The sequence below is a fragment of the Rutilus rutilus genome, assembly GCF_951802725.1.
Source record: "Rutilus rutilus genome assembly, chromosome: 23".
In the NCBI taxonomy this organism is placed as follows: Eukaryota; Metazoa; Chordata; class Actinopteri; order Cypriniformes; family Leuciscidae; genus Rutilus; species Rutilus rutilus.
In genome coordinates, this window is record NC_140233.1 from 16,991,971 (window position 1) to 17,017,526 (window position 25,556).

Here is a 25,556-nt window from a genome sequence, read left to right on the forward strand (position 1 = left end):
TTAATAATAATTACTCTCTTCTGTGATTGAGGTTTTATAGCAGGCGTTACTAGCGCTGAACCACAAATCTAAAAGGGAGGCGAGAGTCTGACACCTACTATAAACCAATAAAGCTCATTTGTTATTAATAGCCCATGTCTATTGTTTAGTTTTTGCTAATCTGTGATATTTTTTTATTTTTTGGCCTGTGTAAGAGAAGTATGTTCTACCCCATATATGTCAGAGATACTGTATTTAGTTTTTTCTACTACTTTAAATTTAATAAGATTATTATTATTATTTGCTGCTTCAAATGATAATAAACTACTTAGATTTGCAAATAAGCAGCTTGTGCAGATTTATTGTTTAAGACTATGAAATTATTTAGTGCTATAATCAGTTAATTTCTGACATAAGAATAAGATCATTACGCCTTAGCTGTAACAACTTTTGAAAACTAAGATTATGTTATCCTGAGGAGAAGATTTTGAATATATTAAGTACTTCATATTTCATATAATAACAAAAAATTTAAGTTCTACACATGGCAATTTGCATTATAAAAATTCTAAATAATTTGATATTATTAAAATAATATAAATAATGCAAAAAACTTCTTTTTTTATTGGGTCGATGTATTAGCAGCACAAAAAAACATTACAGCACAGTAGTTCACAATACCAAAACACTTTAAGACACTTTTAAGACAAATAAGGAAAAATACAATGAAAAGTAACATCTCAAAATTCACACTGTTCATCACAAATATGTGCACACAACTAACCCACTTAAAATAAATCAAAATCACATTCTGTTGCCTTTCTTTTCACATTTTCCATCAGAGGACAGTCTATTTCCAGATTCAGCGAGTGCTAAGAAGAATACGATGGCTGTTAACTAGCAAAATCACCAAGATTCTTCAGTCAGTCAACTTCACCAGACCATGGTTAACCAGCTTAACCAGAATAACCAGCCTAGAACGGCATGGAAACTGGTATAAGCAAATCCCACCGGATTATGAAAATATGGATTTTATTTGCTTAGTGTCATACAGAAATCACAGCTTCAAAGATCTCCAAAGTCATATCATAATCTACATGATAATTCTTGAATAATATGAGTCGACTCAGGCTACATCTACACGAATCCGGATACATTTGAAAATGCATCTTTTTCTTTATGGGCATGACACAGTTTTTAACTAAAAATGTAAACTTTTTATGCGTTTTGGCCATTCATTTACACGAAAATGGCGCTTTGAGGGTCTGAAAATGCAAACTTTTGAAAACGAGTTTCAAAGTGCAAGTTTTTGGAAAGATACCGTTATCGTCTCCGCGTAAACAACAAAAATGCGCATTTGTGAAAACTGACACCATGCACATTACGTGTTCAGTTTATAGACATGTAGTTTTGTCTTTAAAATGCGAAACCGCCAACTACTGGTCTGGCATGAATAATACAGCGGTTTTAGTCGGTCTCGCAGATCCGTGTGTACCGAGATCATTTTGTCAACGTTTTCAACTTTTCAAAAACACAAAGAAAAAACTTTTCAGTGTTTAGTACTTCGTTGTCTTGTAAACGTATTCTATGTTTTGGCTTTCCATCCACATTGAGACAGTGCTTTTGTCCTGTAAAAACAGCTTTTTGAAGACACTAAAGTGGGTCAATTTGAAAACGCCATTTTTGTGTTGTAGAGTGGACTGTATTTTTAAACAGAGGTATTTGAAATTATCTTTAATTTTCAGAGGATGATGCTGTCTCAGTGTGGATGGAAGGTCTAAACATAGAGAAAAAGATTAATGTATGCTATGTTCATGCCATGTCGTAATTGCGTTACTTCGAGATAACAACAGATGACTGCAGGGCGGGGCAGAGAGCTGTGGGAACGGAGCGAGGTGGCATGATTGCTAAAGTGTCTCACAGTGGATAAAAGGAGCTTGCTGCCGTGCTCCTGGGTTGAGGCTGGGTGGCTGCCATCTGTGAGGGGACGGAGGTGTTGCCGCTGTTTGCCGCAGGCAGACTGAGGACGCGGTCTAATGAGCGTAACCAGCGCGCCACACCAGCCTCAAGTGTCTCATGGAGGAGCTCCGGATGGATAAAAAGAGGAATGACGACAGTGAAGAACGAGAGAGGACCAGGCCTGGACAATTGTGCTTTGTTTATGTTTGTGCGGCAGTCGTCCGTGAGGGGCTGCCGCTTTACTTTTTTCCGTTTTGTGTTTGTTTATCTTATATTAATGTTACAATGAATGTTCGCCGGTTCCGCCTGAACTATTATTACAGTGACATTCTACTCAAATCTGTTCACGTCCTCGAACTTGGAATTATGTATTTTTATGGCAACACTATCATTAAATGAATCTGCAGCGGTCAGGTGGTACAAGTAGGAGCTCTCAGAACATTCCCAGCTTACAAGTTGTTATTACGAGCTATACGAAGACGTGAACACTTTGTGATTACGGTTATTAAGACATGGCCTGAATGCAATTTTCAGCCCAATAAGAAAATTTGGCCAATATATTAAAGCCGATTAATAGTGGATTATTTACTTCAGCTGAGACACTTCAGATGTGCATCATGTTCCCCATGATTGTTTTGAATAGCTGAAATATGATTGAAATCACTACAAAAAAGGAAAATACAGTTAATTGCAACATGTGCTGTCATATCGGCTACATAAAATTATAATGAGAACATTATAATTGTGTGCTTGGGACATGGCTTTTTTTTAATCGGGCTCTCAAAAATTATATAAAAAGTTGGATTTATATTAATCGGCCAATATATCGGCTATCGGCTTTCAAATATAAAGAATTATCATTATCCGTTTCGGCCAAAATTTTCATATTGGTGCATGCCTAACTTTATTATGTTTGGTCTATCTCATCTCAGTGAGCTTTTATTACATTTTATTCATGCGCAGTGAGATGATTTTAGCGTTTTCAGACATTTCAGCGTGGACAAGTCACTTTTGGAAAGCACTTGAAAATGCTATTGTGGACAGAGAGCATTTTGAAAAAAAAAAAAAACCTTTTCAAATGTACTGTATCTGGATTAAATGTAAATGAAGCTTCAATCAAGCTACTCAAGATCGTTGTGTACTTGAAAATGACAAGCAGGTGAAGGTTCAAAATCAGGAACGAGCCCCCCTGATGTAGTGTTCGTCAAGCTAATCACTCCAGTCATCATGCAGTATCTTCACAGTTAAGTCAGAGCATTACAGTACTTTATATTTGTACGGGTTACTGGGTGTGCATAGGCGTTTAGTCTCATGATTGCCCAGGCAACGAGAAGTCAAAGGTCAACCTACACGCAAGCTGGGGAACAATAGGCCAGTTCTGTGGCAAGCTCAGTGGGAACCGAGAGCGTGGCTCTTCTCGTACCCTTTCATTACTCTAATCGGTCAAACAGCACAATAGTAAATATAGGGTGGGGACATCATAACTACCCATCTCAGGCCACCACATATCCATGCTGAACCAGAACGTCCTCGTTGCCTCGGACAGAAGCTGTGTTTTCCCACCGCATCTGCCTGGCACTGCATAGAGAGATGTCACATGCCGCTGGACAGCAAAGGAAGGCCACCATTGCAGAATATTGTATGATGGTTTCTGCTTCACAAAGCACCAGGTTTGATGTTGACTGGTGGGTTATTCGCATGTGGTGAATTACATACTGTACGAAAATTACATATTTTTACTCTCCTCTTGTGTCATCTTAGGTTTTTGGATCCTGTTGGATTAGAATGTGGTTGAAGAAGAACTCGGTATTCAAATCTGAGTCTGAGTTCTTTGAACATTTTTGATCTAAATATTGCATGCAACCAGACGGTTCCTTAGCTACCAGGCCCATGAGCTAAGGAGACAAATGGAAATGATGGAAAAACGGATTGACTGCATGCTCAGGTTTCATCAGATGTTGAGAGGTTATACTTTGGAGATGTTTTCTTCTTTCTCAGCCAGTTTGTACGCATTGGGTTTGTCTTTCTGCTCTTCGGTGTTAGATCTAGTTAAAAGAACAGGAGATGGCCAGTTAATTGTGGGAATATGTGGAACAATTAAACTGGTAAACTTGCATTAAGATGCAGTCACATCCATGCTGCAAATTCACATGACCAACTTAAACACAAGCTCAATTTGTGTGGGGAACATTTTCGCTCGTTTTTCCAGACAAGGCATATTCCAATAAATTTACTGGATTTTGCCCACACAATGCGCAATTTTACAGAGCAACGGTACATTTAATCTCATGAAAACTACTAATAATTTAAAGTGGCATTACATACATATGTGCACATGTGCTGTCAGATCATTTCTATGTTAAACCAAACACATTGTCCTGGTAGTTGGATAAAAGTTGGAAAAAAGCAATGGATCTTAACCAACACATTCCTATTGAAGGCAACTTAATAATTTAGTGGTCTGTGCCTGAGGCTCCCTAAATTAATGTTAATTAATTATGGTGGGATCTTTACAGCACTGTCACATTACATTGTATTAAAATAAATGCATTATTACTAAATTTAACTTTAAGCCTATGTGGTACACACAGTGTTTCCCTTCACTTGCAACAAACTGAATTGTGTATTTTAAGCCACATGGCATTTGATTTTCACACTAGTTGTTTCTATAGTGGCAGAATTGCAATATGCAAATGTTTCCCCAAAAATATTTCCCTCAAATTCAAAGTTCTGTCATGAAACTCTAGATAGCACAGGCTGATAAGTCCTTAACTCAATGTGCTGCAATCATATCATTCTCTATCTACCCTTTTCCATCAATGGTTCACATCTAGAGCCAGAGGGGTCTAAAAAAACAACAACATCACACACTGTGTGTCATTATACCGGGAGTGATTCTAGTGAACTGGCAGCTCGTACTCTCATCTGTCCTTTTCGGAGATAAACTAAAACTGAAACCGTTGATTCACTCGCTTCTCTTGCATGCTGGGTCTCTCTTGAATCTAATATATTTATATATAAAGAGCAACATAGTGCAACGTTATTACATTGCTCAACGAGGCAGCAGCAGCATTTCTCCACCCCCCTCTCCTCGGCTTTGTTCGAGACCAGCAAGTTTTTAGGGTCGGAGTTGAACCGGTCTTTCCGGCCCGGAACCCCCTTTTCTGCAGTGGAAATGTGCGGAACAGTTCGGGAATGGACAAAGGTTGGAAACCCACACTGGCATCGTGTCGGTGGAGAAGGGGTAGGGCACAGCTGATTGGTTCCTGAGCTCGCTGCTCAACCCTGAAATACTGGTCAGTATTTTCTGTTAGCAGTTGCAGTTTGCTTTCATGAACCCTCCACCTTCCTCAGCTCCACATCTGCTATGGCTAATTCATTAATGCTATATTGTATAGCAGCAGCATGTCTTAATTTCTCACAGCAGTGTGTCTGTGTATGTATTGGCAGTAGCAAGTCCTGTATTTGCTCTGCGACAGCAGCAATAACTAACAGCAGTAGCAGCCCCAGATCTATTCCACCAAGACCAAACATATCAAAATTGTCATATCCATAAGTGTGCACTCCAAGAGTTGTCATGACAGAAATAAAAACCTCTTTATACTTTTGTTGTTGGATCTATATTTTACGTCAAAATATCTAAGATGATTCAAGGTTAAAGTTTACAAGGAAACTCAGTTCTTGGCCTTAGCTTCACACAAAAGTCTTGATCAAATCAAGCAGCTTTCTGTTGGTCAACGCTGCGAATTCGAGTGGCCCATTTGAACCAGTTGTGATATATGTGAGGGGAAATGTTTTGAATCGATTCCCGATCCCGTACTATTCACGATTTCGACTGAAAATTCACAGAAGGTAAATGTGACTGCATCTTTATGTCATTTGTTTCATTTTGGTATGAATTAAACACTCACCTTTTTCTCAAAAGACACCAAACTAGGGTAATGATCAGTAGCAGTCCTAGCATGGAGGCCACTATTATTGTTGCTAGTATACCTGAAAGGAAAATTTACCTCATAATTAACAGTATGTTTGATTACCCTCAATTGTTGGTTTAATGCAGCATGCCTTGTATTTATTTTTGTTAAGTTTACAAAGTTGCCATTTTAACTTTGAACATGTATCAACGAATATGGTCATAACCTGGTTTAAAATTAATTTTGTGCATCAAATGAAAGCCAGTGACATTAAAGTCAACATGAAATGGCATTTGCAATCTATTTTATATTCATAAAATAATGGATTTCTGAGTGAAACAAGATTATTAAACAAGAAAACGCAGCAGGATTTGATTTTATCCATAGGGAATTGATTGGATTAAGAAAAGTGGATGTTGACAAGGAAAGTAAACGCTTTAGATAATTTTTCTTTAGAATAATGTTCACTTTTGAATCGTGGATGTGAATGTGTGTGTATTAAGAACGTATAGGGTAAATTTTGATTTCATGTTGACTTGATAAAAATAACTTAACTGCTTAACCCTCAGACGGTCTTCGTTTCGGAGTCACATCCTGGGCCTTCCCGGTCAGAAGTGACCGGAGGCCTAAAAATGAAACTTCCTCCATCCCAGTAAAACCAATGCAATTTATTTTTGTTCTATAATATTTATTCTTTTTAATTTAGTATTTTGAGATCATTTTATTGAATTTATTAATATTTATGCAATATTTATGGTCTATTTTTGCCATTGAAAATAATTAAAAAATGTATATAAATATATGTATTTAAAAAAAAAAATTATACAGTATTTTAGTTTAATATAGAGTCTAGGCCTTCAAAAAAATTTTTTTGAAGCAGATTAGCACCATCTGGTGAGAGTATGGAGAGAAAGCGTAGGAGCATGGTGTAACCACTAGATGGCATCTACTGTTCTCAATGGAGAGGCATGTGAATTCCCCAGCTGTTTATGGACACATTTACTTTTTTTTTGTACAGAATTTGTAACAAAAAATGCAATTCATTCAATTATAACACTTTTTGTAAAATAATATTAAGATTGTTTTTTTTTTATTATTTATTTTTTATTTATTTCCCATTCATTTTCTATTGGGGTCATTTTTGACCGAAGACCACAAGTGTGACTATTTTTTTACGACCACTTAGCATGCTCGAATCATGACCTCAATTTTTTTTGTGCGTGCACATACCTAATGCCATACAAGTCACCAAGTTTCGGAACATTCCAATGAAGCTGTGATTTTTAAAAATTCAAAACAGATTTTTTGTAATCAAAATGTATTGGTGTTTATGTGTATAAAAGTGTGTGTGTATGTGTGTGTGTGTGGGTGGGTGTGTCTTTTTTGTACTCTTGATGTTGTAGAGTGTCACCCCTTTACAGCGGTGTACTTTTTTTTAGGATTGAGGCCGATTTGTAGATTGTACACACAAAAATTCGGAGAATTTTTTTTTTTTTTTTTCAATTTCCCATTCATTTCCTATGGGTCGGTCATTTTTGACCGAAGACCAAAATCGTCACTATTTTTTTTTACGACCACTTAGCATGCTCGGATCATGACCTCAATTTTTTTTTGTATTCACATACCTAATGCCATAAAAGTCACCAAGTTTCATAACATTCCGATGAAGCTGTGATTTTTAGAAATTCAAAACAGAAAATTTATCGGTCAGAAATGACCGAGGACCGTCTGAGGGTTAACTCCTTAAATATACCCAGATTAGTTTATTGGTTAGCTGTTCTCAGTATGATTAGCAGTCATCACCACACTAATGTTACACAACTGACATAATGCACAAAAATACACAAATGTGGATATGATTACATATGTGGTGACAAAACCCAGTAGTGTCAAATGAGACACGCATTCTCATGGGCGCAGTGGTTTAAAGTAAAGATATATGTCAGCCACTGCAGCACTACAATTAGAACTAAACCATAGATACGTCAATGATAAGGTCCTAAAGTCATGCTAAATGAACAAACATGCCCTCTCCATATGTTCAAACTTATGTCAACAGCAATCATGCTGTGGTCAAAGACGAGTGACGTAACACTGCAGTTACACGTCACTGCATGGCCACCAGCAATTCGCCTCGCATATGAGTGTCATAACGCAAGACGTCACGTCTGTTAGCCAGAGGTGAGGAAGTATTTGACATCACAAACACACACACACATACACACACACACAAACACACACACATGCACAAACTGTGTTACCATAACATACCCCAGCTCATCCAAGTAAAGTCTCCTTAGAGGAAAGAAAAGAAAACTGAATTGAGAGAAAAGTTTTGCAAACATATTGCACATCCAAATGAGCTATTCAGCCCCCATTGTACATGCAATGAAAGTCAATGGGGTCCAAAACAACATTGGACTTTTTTTTTATTTCTTTTTTAGATCTTCATCAGCAGAAGAAATAAAGTCAAATGGAAAAGAAATAGGTTTGAAATAACATGAGTAAATGATGACAGAATTTTCATTTTTGGGTGAAATATCCCTGTAAGGTCAAAACATAAGATTCTGATAATTGTAGAACTTTTAACTCAATACAAATTCAAACATAAACAAATATGGCCACAGTAATACCTTATAATATTCACATATCACTTTTGAACACCATTTAGAATAAAATCAGGGACATGGTTCTCCTTTACAAGTGGAAGAAGTGATACATTTTTAATTGACGTTATGCTTTTATTTTACAATCCATGATCTAGACATTTCACAAAAAAATTATACTGACCAAAATCTGAGTCAGTGTACAAAAAGATTACTCTGTCTGCTTTCTCCTTGGTCTCAGATCACACCCAAAAAAAACAGTACCACACAGAGTTCGAGAATGTTAAAATACTTAAAGTGCTGATTTTGTCCCTTTGTCCCTTTTAATTTACGAATGACTCTTCAACCACAGAATACAATTACTGCAATATGCAGCTCAACTTTTCTCAATAAAATGTAAAAATATGCCCTCAACATTATGGTCTTCTGTCTTTTTGTGCATTGCATTTAATAATTAAGATTGTTGAGTCATACTCTCCCACAAAAATCACTAATGCTTAAAACAGACCAGCTTTTAGTCTGGACTAATCATTAGAGAGTTAATATGGAGGTCGGAAAAAGGTCTGTTTTGTGGTCCTGTCGACAGCCATCTAGCAAATGTTGTCTAGCATACTGTCCAGTTCTTTGTAAAGTAACTACAAACTTCTTGGTAATTAGCGGCATAACATATCATGAACATTATTTGCTCACCGATTCATTTCATCTACTGCAAAAGCAACTAGTTTGAGAGTCTCTGAGACAGTGTTAGAGGGGTACCATCAAACTAAATAAATATTAGTCAAATGATGTGCTAGCCTTAGGAGCAGAGTTGACTAAATATTGTGCGTGACAGCGTACTGCGGAAATTTAGGCCCTCTGGGAGGTTTGCTGTCTTCTCTGGGTCTAATCTTCCCATTCAGCACGTTGAGGTCTGTGGTAAGTCGAGGCCGAGTTGTAGTCCTTCGGGAATGTAGTTTGAGAATGCCCCATCGTGGTTTCCATGTTTGGGTTTCTATGTTGTTTGATTTGTCTCCTTATCTCCCTCAGCATGGCTTTAGTCAGTGATTGTTCGAGCTCAACTGCCTCATCCCGAGATCTTCCTTTTATGAGTTGTTTTATGGTCTGAAGGTCCAGATCAGACCGGCAGTGCAAGTAGCTCCTGAGGTTCAACTCAGGAAATACAACCTCTCTCAGAGCTTCGACCATCAGACCCTTTGCATGGTATCTCTCGAGCTGGTGAACGACATTCTCCTCCAGGGATACAAAGCACATCCCTTTATCCGTACCCAATGCTCCCATATACCACGGTGTTGGTGTTTTCTTCCCAACGGAAGAGGAGTAGCCAGTGTTGCTTGGTACCTTATTGTTCGACCACTGCTGTTTTTGAGTTGCCTGGCTCCACTGTCCCTGCTTCTTGGTCTTTTTCAACTTTGCATCCACTCCCAGTTGGGTATTCAACTTTGGCAGAAGCTGGTTGAGTCCTTCGTCAGCCAAGTCCGCAAGGTCGCCCACCAGAAGCTTCTGGATGACTTGCTTCCTCTGAAACGGGGACCCCACTGAAAAAATACTGTGCAGTCCTGCACCAGACACAATGTAGAGGGGTGTTCAAGCAGAGCATTGCAACGGAGGACTGCCAGGGCAAAGCCTTACTAGCGCGGGGGCTGATAGGAACTCCTTGGTAAGTCAGCTTTTTAGGAAACATTGCCATGCAGTGAAGAACGCAGCAAGCGGTAGCCTGGGATATTGATGGATTGAGCCTTCATGCAAAGATGTTAGAAAACAGCAAGACTAAAGAAGATAACAAGGCTCCGGTGATAACAGCAATCCCAAGCTTCTCTCACAGCATCAAAATGCCTGAGAGTTAGAAGCAAACTCTGTTACGCACCAACTCAGGTTTAAAGGAAAAGATTTATGTCAATGGAAGCATCTAATTTAAAACCCAGCATATGTTTCGAAGCAGCCTGAAGTAGCGAAGGTCTTTCATTGAGGAAAAAAGGTAACTGAGGCCTTACGCAGATGTTGAGAGAGAGACAAAGCCATCTTGAAAGCTCATATTCCTATCAATTATTTGATAGGAAACCATGATGCTCACATAAAGCACTGCAGCAGATATTTGAGCATTTCAGCTTTAGCCCTTCATTAGGCTTCCTGGTCATATCATACACATTCAAATTGCAATCTAAACTGTACTTACCGTCCTTAAAAGAAACCAGTACCACTCTGCTGTCTGTGAGTTGTGGCTTCCGGTAATTTCCATGAAGTGGCACGGTAACAGAATCTTGGGCATGAGAGGCATACAGAGCTGTGGCCAATGCCAAAAACTGTAAAGACACAACAGTAACATTACTACAATATGGACAGCTGAAACTATTGCCTAAGAGGTGGATACCACACTCAAAGTGTCAAGATTTGGCTAGTTAGCACCTGCTGGTAGATGCTGTAACTAGATGAACTACTGCTGATGACCATTCAAAAGTAGTCATGCATTCTGACTAAATAAACTTTTCCAAGCAACACATTAATCATTTTTTCTGCCTTTCATATCACAGCTTACAAAATTTGCTAGTTGTTAATTGCTAACATGGCAGATTTCAACTGTATTCTTTAGCATTCAATGTGAATGCTAATGAATAGCTTAGCTCCAGGTATTATTGACCTTTTTAGAGAATGTGTATATTTAATAATAATTGCCCGATTTGATTTGTTTTTAAGCACACAGTGTTCCCATTATCTGTCTTTAGTTTACAATCTGTTTACCAGTCCTGTCTTACATGTTATTAGATAGAACTGTTATGCATAGAAAGTAGACAGTAATGAAAAAGTAGTGTTTGCCGTGTGGTTGATGTCCAATGTCGCTAGCTGAGCAGAAATACATAATCATGTTTCGCTTGGTCAAAGTCGCGTTGGATTTTCTCCTTGGCTTAGCATAAAGGTTGAGAGGTCCATCTATCGATGTTTGTAGAGTTAGTTTGTGGAATAAATAAATATGCTATAATCTGTGTGTGTTATAGCATATTTGTTTCGCGTGCATACACGTCACTGGTAGTTCCTATTGTGCTGGTTTAGACCCTACTCTGAAGCAGGAGCTAATTTAGTTCCCCCAAAAGGCATTCCTAGAACTCAAATCATTCCCAAATCCTGTGGTGCGAACATGCCAAAAAGCACGATAAGCTTCTGAACTATAAGCATGATTAATTTACTTGTTTTCTTGAAATGGTGACAGGTTTCCTGAACACGGTCCATAGCACACTGGGATAGCAGGGCGGTGTGGTCAGAGAACCATCGTAGCGGTAATACTCGTCCAGACGTGCTGGTAGCAGTGCACGGACGTCAAATGCTGGGACCTGTATTTTCTGATCTGTCAGATAACAGGTTAGTAATAGGAGTGTTAGCATACTTGTGTTATGCACATCATAATTAAAGATATTTGAAACGATATGAAAGTAACGTACCTCTGTACTTTATCCCATTTATGTATTTGAAGAATTTGTCAAAAGCAGGGTTAAACTCTCCAATCTAAACAATATAAAACACTGACTGATTAGAAAATAGACTCATGCTGGGGAAATTTGTTGATGTGACTTTCAAGCAATGCGCTTATTATAGGGACAATTACCCTAAAGCATCTGGAGTTAAATGCCTTGTGGTGATGGCCCATTGCTCAGTTGCGGGAATCAAACCAGCAACCTTCCGGTCATCAGCCCGAGTCTTAACCACTACACCACATCAGTCTCAGTGGTTTGTTTAAGGTCCGGACTCACCTCAATGAAAACTCCCAGCACAGCCAATCCATCATGCTTGTCCACAGCCATTGAGATGTTTGGGTATTTGTCAGAATTGAAGTGTACTACATGCATCTGGATACAACAGAAAAGGCTGCCTTTAATGAGGAATCATAAGTAAATCCATCCATCCATCCATCCATCCATCCATCCATCCATCCATCCATCTATTTCTTTTTTAAATCTGATTCAAACCACATTTGGAGGTGGTTTGAAATGCGATTCCAATCAGATTTTTACAGACGAGTCTCAGTCTGGACACTCTGGCTGCACAAATCAGATTAAAAAAAATATTTTGCATTACTGTTAATGCAACACACAATGATAATATCAAAACCGGTGATGGAAATGCTGGAAGTACCCCTCGGTGCACAGCGAAGCAGGCCGCTTATTTGGAGAGCAAGATGATGCACCTCCATTTTTCCTGCATCCATTTTGAAAGCTTTGTTACCAAAGCAACCCCTGCAAATAGGTTGGTTATGTCTGGACACACAAATCTTATTTGATCACCTGCAATTAATAGTGTGGACAGTCTGCCTGAAAAGATCTGATTTGATGTCTAAACTTAGCCACAGTGCTGCATCTGAAACAGCAGACCTTCGCAGTGGAGTATCCACACATTGCAAAGGCATTTGTCGACTCGCTTGGGCATGCTGTTTAATTGGCTAGAGAATTTTAGGTTGCATTTACACTGCAAGTCTTAAAGCACAGATCCGATCTTTTGACCATATCCGAGTTTTTGGTCCGTCTGTTTACATTCACTTTAGACAGGACTGGATCTTTGTTTACATTAAATGATTTTCGGTGATTGTTTTACTATGCACATGGTTGACCCTGGTTTTGAATGGCCGTGCTATTAAAATGATTTATATAATTCATGTCGGGTGGTCATGATTATTTGCCAGCATGGACAAGATAACAGCTGTCATGACTCATGAATGTTTTGCAGCGCAAAATCTGACGGAACAGATAAATAGTCCAGAAATAATTTTCGTTTAGGCTATCTACGGCTCAGATCTAGTATTCTGAAGTGAAATAAAATAGCTCTGTAATATATTTAATGAATTCCAATGAATTAACCAGAGAGAGCACGCGCAAGTGAGTAACCTATTAGTGAAGCTTGTTGGTTTAATTACAGCAAAGTTATCATCTCATTGCTGAGAAATATAATGTAGCTTTCAGTAGTGAAGATGTTTTTTTATAAAAGTCACGGGCAGAGGTTGAAAATGCACGTCTGCCTCATAATACAACATTAAAAAGCTATCTTTGTGAATAAACATGTCGTCCTCGCCTTGTGGTGGCTTGGAATTCAAGGGTGAATTGGATGTGCGTGTTTAGACGTAGGTCGGATGTCCAGATATCAGATATGTATCTGATTTAAAACCAGATTTGGAAGTGGCTTAGATCGGATGCGGAAAAAATCGGATCTCGTGTGGATTTTTGTGTTTACACGTGTGCAACAAATTCCGATTTGTGTCAGATGGGAGTAAAAGATCGGATTTTTTGTGTCAGTGTAAACGCAGCAAAAGAATTTTAGTGTCTTTTCAGGTCAGTTCACAGGATGTAACCTCTGGCCCCAAGGCCAGTTTAAAGAGAAGAGGAGTGTAGTGCAGAGCCACAATGACTATAAATCTGTCTTTGGGCATTTAGGTGTGTTAGGAACACAAATTGTGCAGACATTTTCCTTGTCCTAAAGTGATAAACAGAGATGAAAATATTTCTGACACCTCAATACACATTACGTAACATTGCATCATGCACTGTTGAGTCCTCACTTCTTTTTAAATCCTCTATAATGGGGTTTAGGGCATTTGTTCAAGCATTAAAGGTGTTCACAGTAATGGTAAGATCTTGTTTTGGGGGTTTACTTTACCTCTCCAGCAAACCGAATGCCATTAACCATGTGTTCTGATCCAGTCAGCAGACTGGAGGAGCCCCAGTGGAAATGGAGTTGAGCTGCTGAATATCTGTGAGGGAGGCTGGAGATGTGCATGTGAGACGGCAAGGACAACAGCACTGTGGGTACAAAAGGAAAAAGGAAAAATTTCACTGGCAAGAAATGTTCATGGTCTTCGAGATGCTCGAAGAATCACTCCCACAGAAGTCACTTTCAGACAAGCAGCATTTTGTTAGTCAATGTGGCAAATTTGTGTGAAAAACAATAGCCTAATACAAAATAAAATAAAATAAAATAAACATAAAATTGTCAAACGCACGGATTATTATTGAAATGAGTTAATTTTTACGATGCAGAGGCAAATGTGACCACACCGTGTCAAGGTAACTCCTCGAAGAACAAATATTGGTCACAGCATATAATTTTTTCATATTACATATTACATATTCGACTACCCCGACCCAGATTCCACTCCAAAATACATGTTAGAAAGAGGTCAACCCCAAAATTGCTCAATTATCTTAGAGACAGTTTGCTCTGGTCTCAGTAATATGAGAATAGTAGCACCGGAATGGTATTTAATCAGTTATAGCATGGGAGTGGCAGCGGGACCTCAAGAACCATCCTGTGACAAAGAGTTTGTGACCGTGATTGCCAGTCATAAAGCAATCACCCACTGACCCCTTTGGTGATCACACCTGTTACAACATCTTTGATGTTACAACAACTTCAATGGTTGTCCTAATTTACATTTAAAACGAAACCTTGTTTACATGGTGAGTGGGAAGACTAGTGTAGAAACGGTATAAAATGTTTAAGCCTGTATTATTAGGGGTTCAACCCAAGGTGCTGGGTTACGCTGCAATAAACTTCTTCATCGAGATCTTCAATGTCCTTGTATTTTTTTCTTACACTACCCTGCTGAAAAATCCGGCATGAATTCCATGCTGGTCCAGGCTGGTTTATGCTGGTTAGAGCTGTTATAGTGCTGGTCTAGCTAGTGGACCAGCATAGTCATGCTGTTCTTAATCAAAAATGACATTTGTAAGCATTTCGATTTACATTAAATAATGATCTGTTAATCATTACGTAATCATCATTAAACATTAACAAGCTGTCATAATTATGCTTAGTTTTGGTTTCGTTTTCTATCAGTCTGTTTAATCACCTGTTTTATATACCTGTTTAATATTAAATGTTAGGTTTTTGTTCAGATATTTACATCCCTAATAATAATATGGCTGAGGCCTTGCATCTCTGTATTAAGATATCCATTTCTACAAATTCTGCAAGCTTTTCGACTAATAATCCTGTCTAACTTTTTCCAAACCGAGTCTGAAATGGCTCCAAAACCCCAAACACAGTGGCTCACTGTCAGAAAACAGTATTCATCCTCGTGGCAGCAATGCACACTTAGTTATGGCTCTCTGGAGTGAGAGCGCATAAAATAAAAGAGTCTCGAAAGTAAACAATCGCAGTCAGGAGATGGTAGATGGAACAACTTCAGTCTGTTTAGTGCAACTTGGACCAAAAATATGGCAGAAAGTACTCATTACCTAGTAAAGTATCACTTGTTATGTTGTTTAAGACGTTACCTCGAATCAAAACCTTGCCATATTTTCCAGACTAAAATACAAACAGCTTTGTTTTATCATAATAAGCGGGTGATTGTGGAAAATTGCTATGGCAGAGATGCAAAATAGATCCTTCTATCATTTTCTCCACGTTGACCTAGAAATTAAGTTAGAGAAGAAAGACTATTTTACCTTTATGTCTGATGCACGGTCTCATTAGTTTAACAACCACAAATCCTTTAATCTATTATTTCGAACGAACAGTCTATGTTTTGCCTCAGACATTACAATATGAAATGCAATAGCCTATCTAAAAATGTATGTTTAAAATGCATGTACTGTGACAATAGTTATTAGTAATGTTTAAAAACAAAATCATGCTCTGTAATCATACTGCACCAACCAGAGTGTCCGTTGTTTCCGAGAGTGAGCTGCTCATTGGTTGACAGGTTGTAGTTCTGGACCTGGATGGGCGGCAGGTTTGGATCGTATCTCAGCAGCTGGGTCTGGAAATCGATGGGCGACTGGAACGCTCCTCCGCAGAACGGGTACTTGCTGGACCAGTCGTGTTCTCCATCAGGTCCTGAAACCAAAAGTCAAAGAAAGTTGTGGTCACAAAACATCTTTCCCTGACCGATTCTTATCTAGTGGTGTGCATTTAAACATTTGGGGCCAGAATTACTAAACAGGGTAAATCAGGGTAAATTCCACAAGTGCAAAGATGACGCGCAAATGAAAGAATACAGACGCAACCGTATCGTTTCCATAATGACCAATGCAATCTACCAAAGAACAGCGCAAATTAGCATCTGGTTTAAGTTTTTTGGGCATTAAATAATGGCGCAAACCTTAGTAAACACCTTGCATGATTCATTCAATACTCTCCTCCCATAAATTTTGCATCTGAAAGGGAAACTGCGTCTTTAGTAAATCCTTAAAGTAGTTTTTTAACGCCACAAGAATGTTTGCACTTGCGCAAGCTGTTAGTAAATCTGGCCCTTGTTGGTGTGGCCAGAATTGGAGTGCATTAGCCACAAGTTTTGCTAAGACACAAGCTAAGGTCACCGGTCACAGAACACTGCCTTACAAAATGAATGCCCTTACATGAATACCACACCCAACAATAAAAGATGATGTTTTGTTGCTTTGAAGGAGGCTTCAAAGTCACTCCAACAGAGTGTATGCTTGTCTAAGAGACATTTCTGGTGCATTGTGGATCTTTTAGGGAAGAGGGTATAGAAAAGGATTTTTTAAACAGCATAGCAAAGTTCCTTAACATAATAATTTCTAGCCTTTTAAATGCAATCGTCATGGTTTCTGTTTCTGTAAACACTGGCAGTAAGAGTGATTTGTTGTTGCTGTGGGTTTAAAACATCACATTAAGTTATTGCGTATTCTTCGTCAATGATGGTCATGGTTTTGTGGGCAGCTTTTGTTTTCTGGACCGCTGTAACTGCGAAACTACACATTGTCTTTTTTAGTAGCTTAACACTCTTAACTTTCCCTTGCGGTCGTAATTACTCACCGTCCAGTTCATTTTTGATCTAGACTAGCTTCTCCATCATAATCACATCAGATGCTTGTGGCTGGGCCCGTAGAGAGTCATAACTCTAAATCATAACTGTCAGCCTGAGATGTAGTCGTAATGAGCAGGCTTCTACAGTAAAACATCTGAAGCTCTCTGGTCTGGATGTGTTTGACATTAGCGCACTGAACCGCTGGAAGCTGAGGTCATGCAGCAGTTTGAACCAAATCCCTTAAGTTGAGAAAACTTTAGTGGTAATAACTTTAAATCAAAATAAAATATTGGTTAAACATTTTTTTAAATTAAAAGTTAATTTGGGGTTTGTTGCAACTGGCATATGATATAAAATACAGTAGCACATACAATTATTTCACATTTTATGAAGAAAATGCGTGGTTCTTGCTTACAGTCCAAGTCCCAGGTCTCTAGGATATTCTCTACTCAAAAAGCATGATTTGAGGTATCGTTCATGTCTGTGTCTGACCAGGATAAATGATGCTAAGATAAGCTAACTTTTTTGAGTAGTGTTTTCATCTTAGGCAGTGGATGTTTGACGTCATTACGTCCCAATAAGTGACTGTAAAAGGCCTTGACTCAGCGGAATTAATTCAGGCTCAGAATGTCAAGGGCTCTCAGTGTTAGCCAACACAAAGGACAACGCTCATCTGAGCTCTGTTTGATATGCTTGATAACAGCTACACAGCAGCACAAGCACTGCAGTGTTCCTCTCTGAGAAATTTGTCATGGTATTTCAAGCAGTGGTCAGTGCTTTGGACACTTTCACATCGAAACACCCTATGTGACACCCTGCACTTTTTCACATAGAAACACCATAGCAACAGCATAACGATTATAGAGACATGAGGGTGGGCTCTTGTAACTTGGCCTATAGCAACCACATAGCAACACCACAGTAACCACATAACAATTATAGAGACATGAAGGTAGGGTCTTTTGACTTGGGTTCTTTTAACTTGGGACACTAAACAACAACCTAGTAATGGCCTAAAAACGACTTAGAACACCTTAGCAACACCATAGCAACCACATGAGAATTATAGAGTAATGAGGGTGGGGTTCTTTGACTTGGTCCAGTAAACAAACACATAGCAATGACCCAGTACCCACCTAGCAAACACCCTAGCAACCATGTTACGAAGTTGGAGGCTCTTCTGACTTGGACCAGTAATCAATCCCTTAGCAAGAGCATAGCAACCACTTAGAACAGCTTAGCAACCATATAGCTACACCCTAACCTAGAAACCACTCAATGCACCATAGCAACCACATAAGAATTACTGGTATAGAGACATGAGGGTGGGGTCCTTTGATTTGGTCCAGTAAACAACCGCATAGCAATGACCCAGCAACTACATAACAACACCGTAGCAACCGTGTAACAAAGTTCAAAGCTCGTCTGACTTGGACCAGTAAACAACCACTGACCGCACATTTTAACCGCTGACTTTTGCATGAGTAGGCCTACAGCTCATGTTTTCTTCAGAAATTGCACAAATCTAGTTTTAGTAGCAGCTAAACTTAGCAATTTGCTTAATGAGGGTGCTTGGTTTGATAATCACGTTGTCTAAAATTCTTAGTCTACAAGCCTAAAATACAGCACATTACGAGGTAGTCTGACTTTGCAGGCACTGTAAATTTGCACACAGGAGTATAACTGAAGGGACAGAAGAGATTCAGCTTGTAAATTGCAATGTGCCACACACAAAGACAGAATAATATAATGCATTGTTCTTTCCTAAGTATAGAGAGCTATGAAATTTCACAGCCAAGCAATTAGACGAACAATCTCTTCCCAAAATAAAGCCATTATAACAGCTCTGTTTTGCAGTTGAGGTCCCTTGAGTTGCCTATATCTTAGTTCAACCCAGCTTTAAAATAAATCAAAACTAGACATGTAATGTAATGACGTAAATATGGGTAATTCAATCATGGAACCTACAACTCAACATGGCCTCCTTGAAAAGCCAATGAGAACACGTGAGTGACAGTGGCACGAGGAGAGAGCCGAGGGGGAAGCTAACAGGAATGACATGTGAGACATTGTGGGAATCATTTCAGAGCCGTAAGTGCCAAAAGGGGTCAAAACGAGGTCAACTTTGCACCACGAGTTCCCTTTTTCCAGCAGCAACCTGTTTTTTGATACCTTCATCATGGCTGCCAATGGGTCTCCATGTCCACACTGGTATGGCATACTGGGATTGTTCGAGATAACAGTTAAAATAACTGCCCAGGAATAGGCTTGACTCATGACGATGGTAACCAGAAGCCTGCTTGGTTCCCTAGGTGAAAGCAATTGACCAGAACTCTGCGACAGCAGTCGTGATTAAGCATGTTTATTTTAAAGCTCTTCAACGTGTAAAGGGCACGTTCTGTTGGTCTCTGTGTGACTGAATGACCTTTTTTACTGAGGTGAAAACGACGGCATCTGGCCATTAAGGAAACGCATTACAACTTAATTACTTACAGTAAGGTGAAATATTAAATATTCACATTACACTTTCAATGATTTTGCTGGCGAAATAAAAATCATAAGCAACATCGTAAAAATGTATGTGTTTTTTATTTGACCATTAAGTTCCCTAATGTCAGTGTTACTATCCTATTTTTTTTTAAGTTGCTGCCTTAAATTTTTAAGTACAATCAACTTGGATGTTTAAGTCATTTCAACTTAAATTACATTAAACTGACTTAAAACAATGAGTTGAATCTTATATAATTTATAAAAAAAAAAGTAAAAAGTTGGGTTAAAGCAATGTAAACATGTCATCATAACTTATTGATCACATATTTTTTTACAGTGTGAAAAGGGTAGTGAAAAGGGTGTTGCAATTTTATTAATTTCTATGAATTATTTCAAACAGGTTGTGTCATCACCTTATGACTGTGTGCAGATGTGGCATTTGTCATATGTTAAAATGTTTTAGTAAAAAAAAAAAAAAATTAGTACTTAGTAATTAGAAATTAGTACTTTTCTTCAGCAAGGATGCAATAAATTGATCAATTGTGACAGTAAATACTCTTACGTTGTTGCAAAAAAAACAAACATTTTAAATAAATGCTGTTCTTTTGAACTTTCTATTCATAAAAGAATCCTGAACAAAATGTATCAGTTTCCATTAATATATTAAGCAGCACAACTGTTTTCATCATTGATAATAATAATAAATATTTCTTGAGCAGCAAATCAGGATATTAGACTGATTTCTGAAGGATCATGTGACACTGAAGACTGGAGTGAAGACGCTGAAAATTCAGCTTTGCGTTACAGGAATAAATTAACTATTTTGAAATAGATTAAAACAGTTATTTCATATTTATTTCATTCAGATTTTTCAATTTTGGTCAAATAAATGCAGCCTTGGTAAAAAAAAAAAAAAAAAAAAGTCTTATCCAAACTTTTAGGTATGCAGGTATATTTTACTGTTTATGACTATGTATTTCTATATTGGTGGATATATTTTAAAAAAATGTTTCTGGTGTTCATTTAGTGTGGAAAACATGGCTATCTTACATGAAACACTTTGAATCTACATTGTAAAAATTATTGAAATTACAAAACAAAATAGCCTACTTACCATTGTATGTCCATTTTGCCCCTGAAAAAGAGATGGACATAATTATTAAACGGTTTGAAACTGGATGTCGAGCTTCATTCTCCCAGACCTGTTTTCATGCAGTTCCAATAGTCTGACTGAACTCCAGTCATAAATCAGTCAGATAATGCATTCCCTTGCAGCTGGACTCCATTCTGGTTGCAACCTGCTGCTCTGGGCATTGCAGGCTATTCTCAGTCAATCTGACGGACAGGCTGAGTCAGACTCTTGCTGGTCTTTCCCACAGATTTCTGGTTGACAACGAGGTTCCCCGGGAGCGTGTATAATCTGCCGCTGCTAAAAATGCTGAAGAGCAAGTCAACGGAAATCAAGGCATTTCTAAGTCCAAACTAAGATTTAAAAGACATACTTGTCTGGTCTATGATGAAACCTAAAATCATTTTTGTATGGTGCAGCTATTTATTTATTTATTATTTACAGGAAAACTACTATGCATTAACTATACAGTGATGGAAATGTTTCTAAATGACATAGGAAATATGATATTTTTCCAAATATGAGACTGAGACTCCAAACAGGAAGGTGCAAAAATGTCCTCAGCAATTTGGTCATCACTTTCTTTCATAAAAGTTAATCTTCCTTGCTATTGTGGGAGCGCAGGTTTTTCCTGAACTGACCCTTTCGGGGAAGATCTACAGACAAGATATCAGCAGTGCAATTAAGTCAGCACCTGGGCGCTAATTTGGCGTGACAAATGTTCCTCCTGTGGTTTTCAATACACTGGGGTCATTTAAGGCCATTTGTCAGATCTGCAGACAGAAATCTTCACGCTAATTCAGAGCATTTTGGGGTTCTGCAAGTTTATAATTACACATTTGACATGTTCTATACTCCCAAGGTTGTTCATTTATGGAAACAACATTCACCCACTCATTATGTTAACAACTCAATTGAACTTCCAGGAATCTATATTTGATGTTAAATTTTCTCCCAAATTACTGCTTCTACACCAATATGAGACCATATTGTCCAGTTAAAGTGATGCAAAATGTTATGATTTTATATTTTTATTGACTATTTTTCACAGTAATAATTAGTTTTTTTAATTACTAACATTAACATATATGCAAATAGAGAAATTTTCAGAAATGTGTGTTTTAAAATAATGTAACAGAAATACGAGTAAATGGTACATTTCTGCAGCATATTTATCCAATTATCATATATATAATCCATTAATTAGGCAACAAAAACTACTAATAACTTTCACTATATTAGCAAACATTTCCACATTATAGGTAGCCTAGCTATCTAATGTTTAACAGATCAGTACTAATTCACTTTTTCTTTTATTCCTCAATATGTAAGCTACAATTTTGAATGCACATGTAGTAGTAATCTGTTAAGTAACAGTTTACCATGTTTTTGACCTATTAATTGAAGTTTAGGCTTATTATAAAGTGAGCTCTGCAAGACTTTGCATACTATAGTGCGCGAGACTAACTTACCTGTGGACGCGAGGGGACACGCGATGAAGATGATGAATAGAAGTGTAATTGTCATTGCAGAGAAGTGCAGGCTTCTCACGTACCCTCAGAAGTCGACTCAGAAGAGAGAAATTTTGACATAGCTGTCGGAACCGTCTCTTATATCAAGCATGGTGCGCTCGCGAGTTAAACAAACTGACGTCACGGTGATGATATCTGTCGCTCGTTTGCAGTGACTTCATACAAATCTGTGGCTGTGCCTCCTCGAGTGTACTACCCAGACAGCTTTTTAAGCATCAGAAGCGCACAACTTTGTCTAAATAGCCATTAGCCACACGTTCTCAAACCGGTAATTTTAAAACTCCGCAAACAATGTACAATGGTGCGTCATGTGATATGAGAAAAAAAATTACAGCTTATGACAGTGATAATATCTCCATATTGTAACATTTGCTTGGTGTTTACTGAGCCCGCAAATGACACACTGCGTTATTATAGGTGTCTATGTATTGCAGGTATTGTGTTTAATGTGCAAATGTAGCCTATACATTATCTTTGACTGGTTTTGCTACGTAATTTATCATCTATCCATCAAGTAGGACGGAACGCCGCCTAGCCAATCAAATTCGAGGACAGGAATTATTCCTTTAATCCCAGTAAACAAAAATATGTTATAAGAACGTTTTGATAACGTTACATTAAGTTATGAATTTAAAACTTAAGTTCAATGTTCTCTGAACGTTCAAAACGTCAAGTTTAAAAAAAGAATGTGGTTGGGCGAAGTTGCACACATGGTATTGTTACTTTTGAATGTTCTCCGAACATTCTGCAACAAGTAGGCCTTGTAACATTTAGAAATGTTAGACGAACATTGGACGTTTAAACGTTACAGGGAGAGTAAAAAAACACACCCAAAAAAACAAAAACACGTGCCCACCAAGATTGACCGGTGGCCCACCCAATCAGATTAATAAAAACAATTACAATTTTTAATTTTAATAATAATAATAAATAATTAATAAATAATTAATTTTAATAGTGTCCTGAGGACATTTATGTACAGTAGCTACGAAAAAAATGTTCTGCACGGGTCGGCCACACGCTCTTATACAGACTTATACAGTGGTGTAACTTTGTTTTAAAAAGTGGGTGGGACAGGTGGGGGTTGCTAATACAATGGTAAATCAGATATATGTACAATAACATTACGATGTCCAGCAATCGATTTAAATAGTTGGCTAAATGGGGTTTAATTTGTTGTTTAATGAGATGTAGCCTAATATATGTTTGTCAGTGCCGAGAATTTTCGTGTGAATAAATACATAGATCCGCCTATTCGACCAACGTGTATCTTAATGGTCCAGTGGTAGAACTTTCGCCAAACATATCAGAGGTTCTGGGTTTTAATCCGCACTCTATATAGGTTTTTTTTTTCGTATATTTTTATTTAATTTTTTTAATCAAAACCGATTATGTTCATCAGTGGTTATAATTCAAAGAGGGACACGTTTGTGTGCAATATGTTTTGTGATTTCACCAGAACGAATAGAGAGTATCCCCAACGGATTGAAGCGAGTGTCCGAGTGAAGACAGTGCGGCGTGTGCGCGAGCCACACGAGAAAACACTGTATCCGCGCCACTGATCGCAGTGGCAACGAGCACTTTGATCACTTGATTTAAAAAAACACATTTCAGCGCTAGTTCGTCTCTTATTTAAAAAATGAACGAAATGAATGCTCTGCCAGTTAACTGGAGATGTTTTATTTATTTGTAGAATTGGTGCCGCGAGATGTTGTGGTGGGGACAATATCGACCATGGAAAAACGTGGTGGGGACATATGTCCCACCCGCATTTATATGTTTTGGGTACAAACATATGTCCTACCCGTCCTGGGTCTCGTCCCACCGAGACCGCCTTTCCAGAGGCTCGTCCCGCCGAGCCAGAGACTGTTCACGTCAGTCCCGCCGAGCCAGAGACTGTTCACATCAGTCCTGCCGAAGCCGAATCTTCCGTCCCCGAGTCTGTCTCTGAATTCCCACCCAGCCTCCCTCTCCCACCTCCTCCCATCTACCACCTCTCAACCCTTCTTCCACCACTGCCTGTCAGCCCCTCAGCTCCTCCTACCACCTTCAGGGAGGTGGAGTCGCCGTGGGTCTGCCGGCCTACAGCTCCAGCCTGGTCGGTGGATTATAGGTGTTATATGATTATAATTGATTATTGTTATGATTATAGGTCTCCACCTCCAACCTCCGCGACCCAAACTCCACCTCAGCCAGAAGATCCATTAACGTCCCCTTGGCTCCTACTTCCCTCAGCTCCACCATGGCCCATCTGGCCACCAGTTCCGTCAGGCTCCCTCGTCCCCCCGGATCCACCTTGGTCACTCGTCAACCTCCCCTTACCTCTGGACTGCACTACTCTAGCTACGCATCGTCCCTTCGTCCCCCTGGCTCCATTGGACTCCTCACTCCCTTCAGTTCCTCCCTGGTCCTCACTCCCTCTGTCTCCACCATGCCCATCTGTGTCACCGTCTGGACCTCAGTCGCCAGAGCCGGCGGCCCCGCCATGTTCCGCCGGATCCTCGGCGTTGCCTGGACGCGTCGGCTCTCCGACTCCACCCTGGTCTCCTCTCCCACCTGCTTCGCCCCCGTCAGTCAGCCCCCTGGAGTCGTCAGCCCTGCCTCCTCCATGGCTCCTCCCTCTGTCGTCTCCGCCCTGGCAGCCTGCTCTGCCCTGGCTGCCTGCAAAGCCTGCTCCGCCCCGGCCGCCTGCACTGTCTGCTCCACCCTGGTCCCTCCTACCTTCAGTCTGCCCTCACCCGCTCTTCGACCTCCTCCTGAGTCCCCTCCCTCCCTCCCTCCCTCGGCCCGCAGTTAGTCCTTCTATGGCGCGAGGACGCGCTTACCGGGTGGGGGGAGTAATGTCACAGTTGTGTTCTGTTTAGTTTGTTTTCATTGGACTTGTCTGCCTGTCATCATGTCACGTGTCTTCTTCACCGTCATTATTAGTTCAGTTGTATCACCTGTGTCTAGTTAATCAGCGTTCATCTGTGTTAATATTTAAGTTCCTTCAGTTCAGTCAGTCTTTGTCCGTTATCTGCTGTACTTAGTGTGTGAGTATCCTGCCTGCCTGTACCCGTTGGAATTTTGCCATCGCCTTCTTCTGCCTGCACCACACCCTGACACCCACACATTACACAAAGGGTTAATGTGTATATTTAATGACAAATATTCACTTGAGCAAAAAAGTATACGTATAGCCCCAGTCTCTTTTTAAAT

The 25,556-nt window shown here is 39.1% G+C and overlaps 1 protein-coding gene across 3 annotated transcripts; it reads right to left on the minus strand.

The window, feature by feature from the left end:
* Window positions 1-584: 584 nt before the first annotated feature.
* ca12 (carbonic anhydrase XII) lies at window positions 585-21,005 on the minus strand. Of its 3 annotated transcripts, XM_084396657.1 has the most exons (10): window positions 20,812-21,005; window positions 16,094-16,273; window positions 14,093-14,235; window positions 12,199-12,294; window positions 11,890-11,953; window positions 11,638-11,795; window positions 10,632-10,758; window positions 8,124-8,147; window positions 5,850-5,931; window positions 585-3,983 (listed from the first exon to the last, which is right to left on the minus strand). In XM_084396657.1, exons 1-10 carry the CDS (start codon window positions 20,849-20,851, stop codon window positions 3,905-3,907), a joined length of 993 nt encoding a protein of 330 aa, XP_084252783.1. In that variant the 5' UTR covers window positions 20,852-21,005; the 3' UTR covers window positions 585-3,904. The 3 variants fall into 3 exon arrangements, with proteins under 3 accessions (XP_084252783.1, XP_084252784.1, XP_084252782.1); XM_084396658.1 differs by lacking the exon at window positions 8,124-8,147 and having other exon boundaries at window positions 3,790-3,983; window positions 20,812-20,924; XM_084396656.1 differs by lacking the exons at window positions 585-3,983; window positions 5,850-5,931; window positions 8,124-8,147 and adding an exon at window positions 8,545-10,014 and having other exon boundaries at window positions 20,812-20,924.
* Between the last annotated feature and the right edge of the window lie 4,551 nt (window positions 21,006-25,556).

Excerpts from the sequence above, each read along its gene's own strand:
- ca12 (XM_084396656.1), bottom strand. The coding sequence starts at position 20,851 with ATGTCCATCTCTTTTTCAGGGGCAAAATGGACATACAATG. Across the intron at positions 11,796-11,889 it reads AAATGGGATAAAGTACAGAG|ATCAGAAAATACAGGTCCCA; the intron begins GTACGTTACTTT and ends GTTATCTGACAG. Across the intron at positions 10,759-11,637 it reads TCACCATTTCAAGAAAACAA|TTTTTGGCATTGGCCACAGC; the intron begins GTAAATTAATCA and ends GTGTCTTTACAG.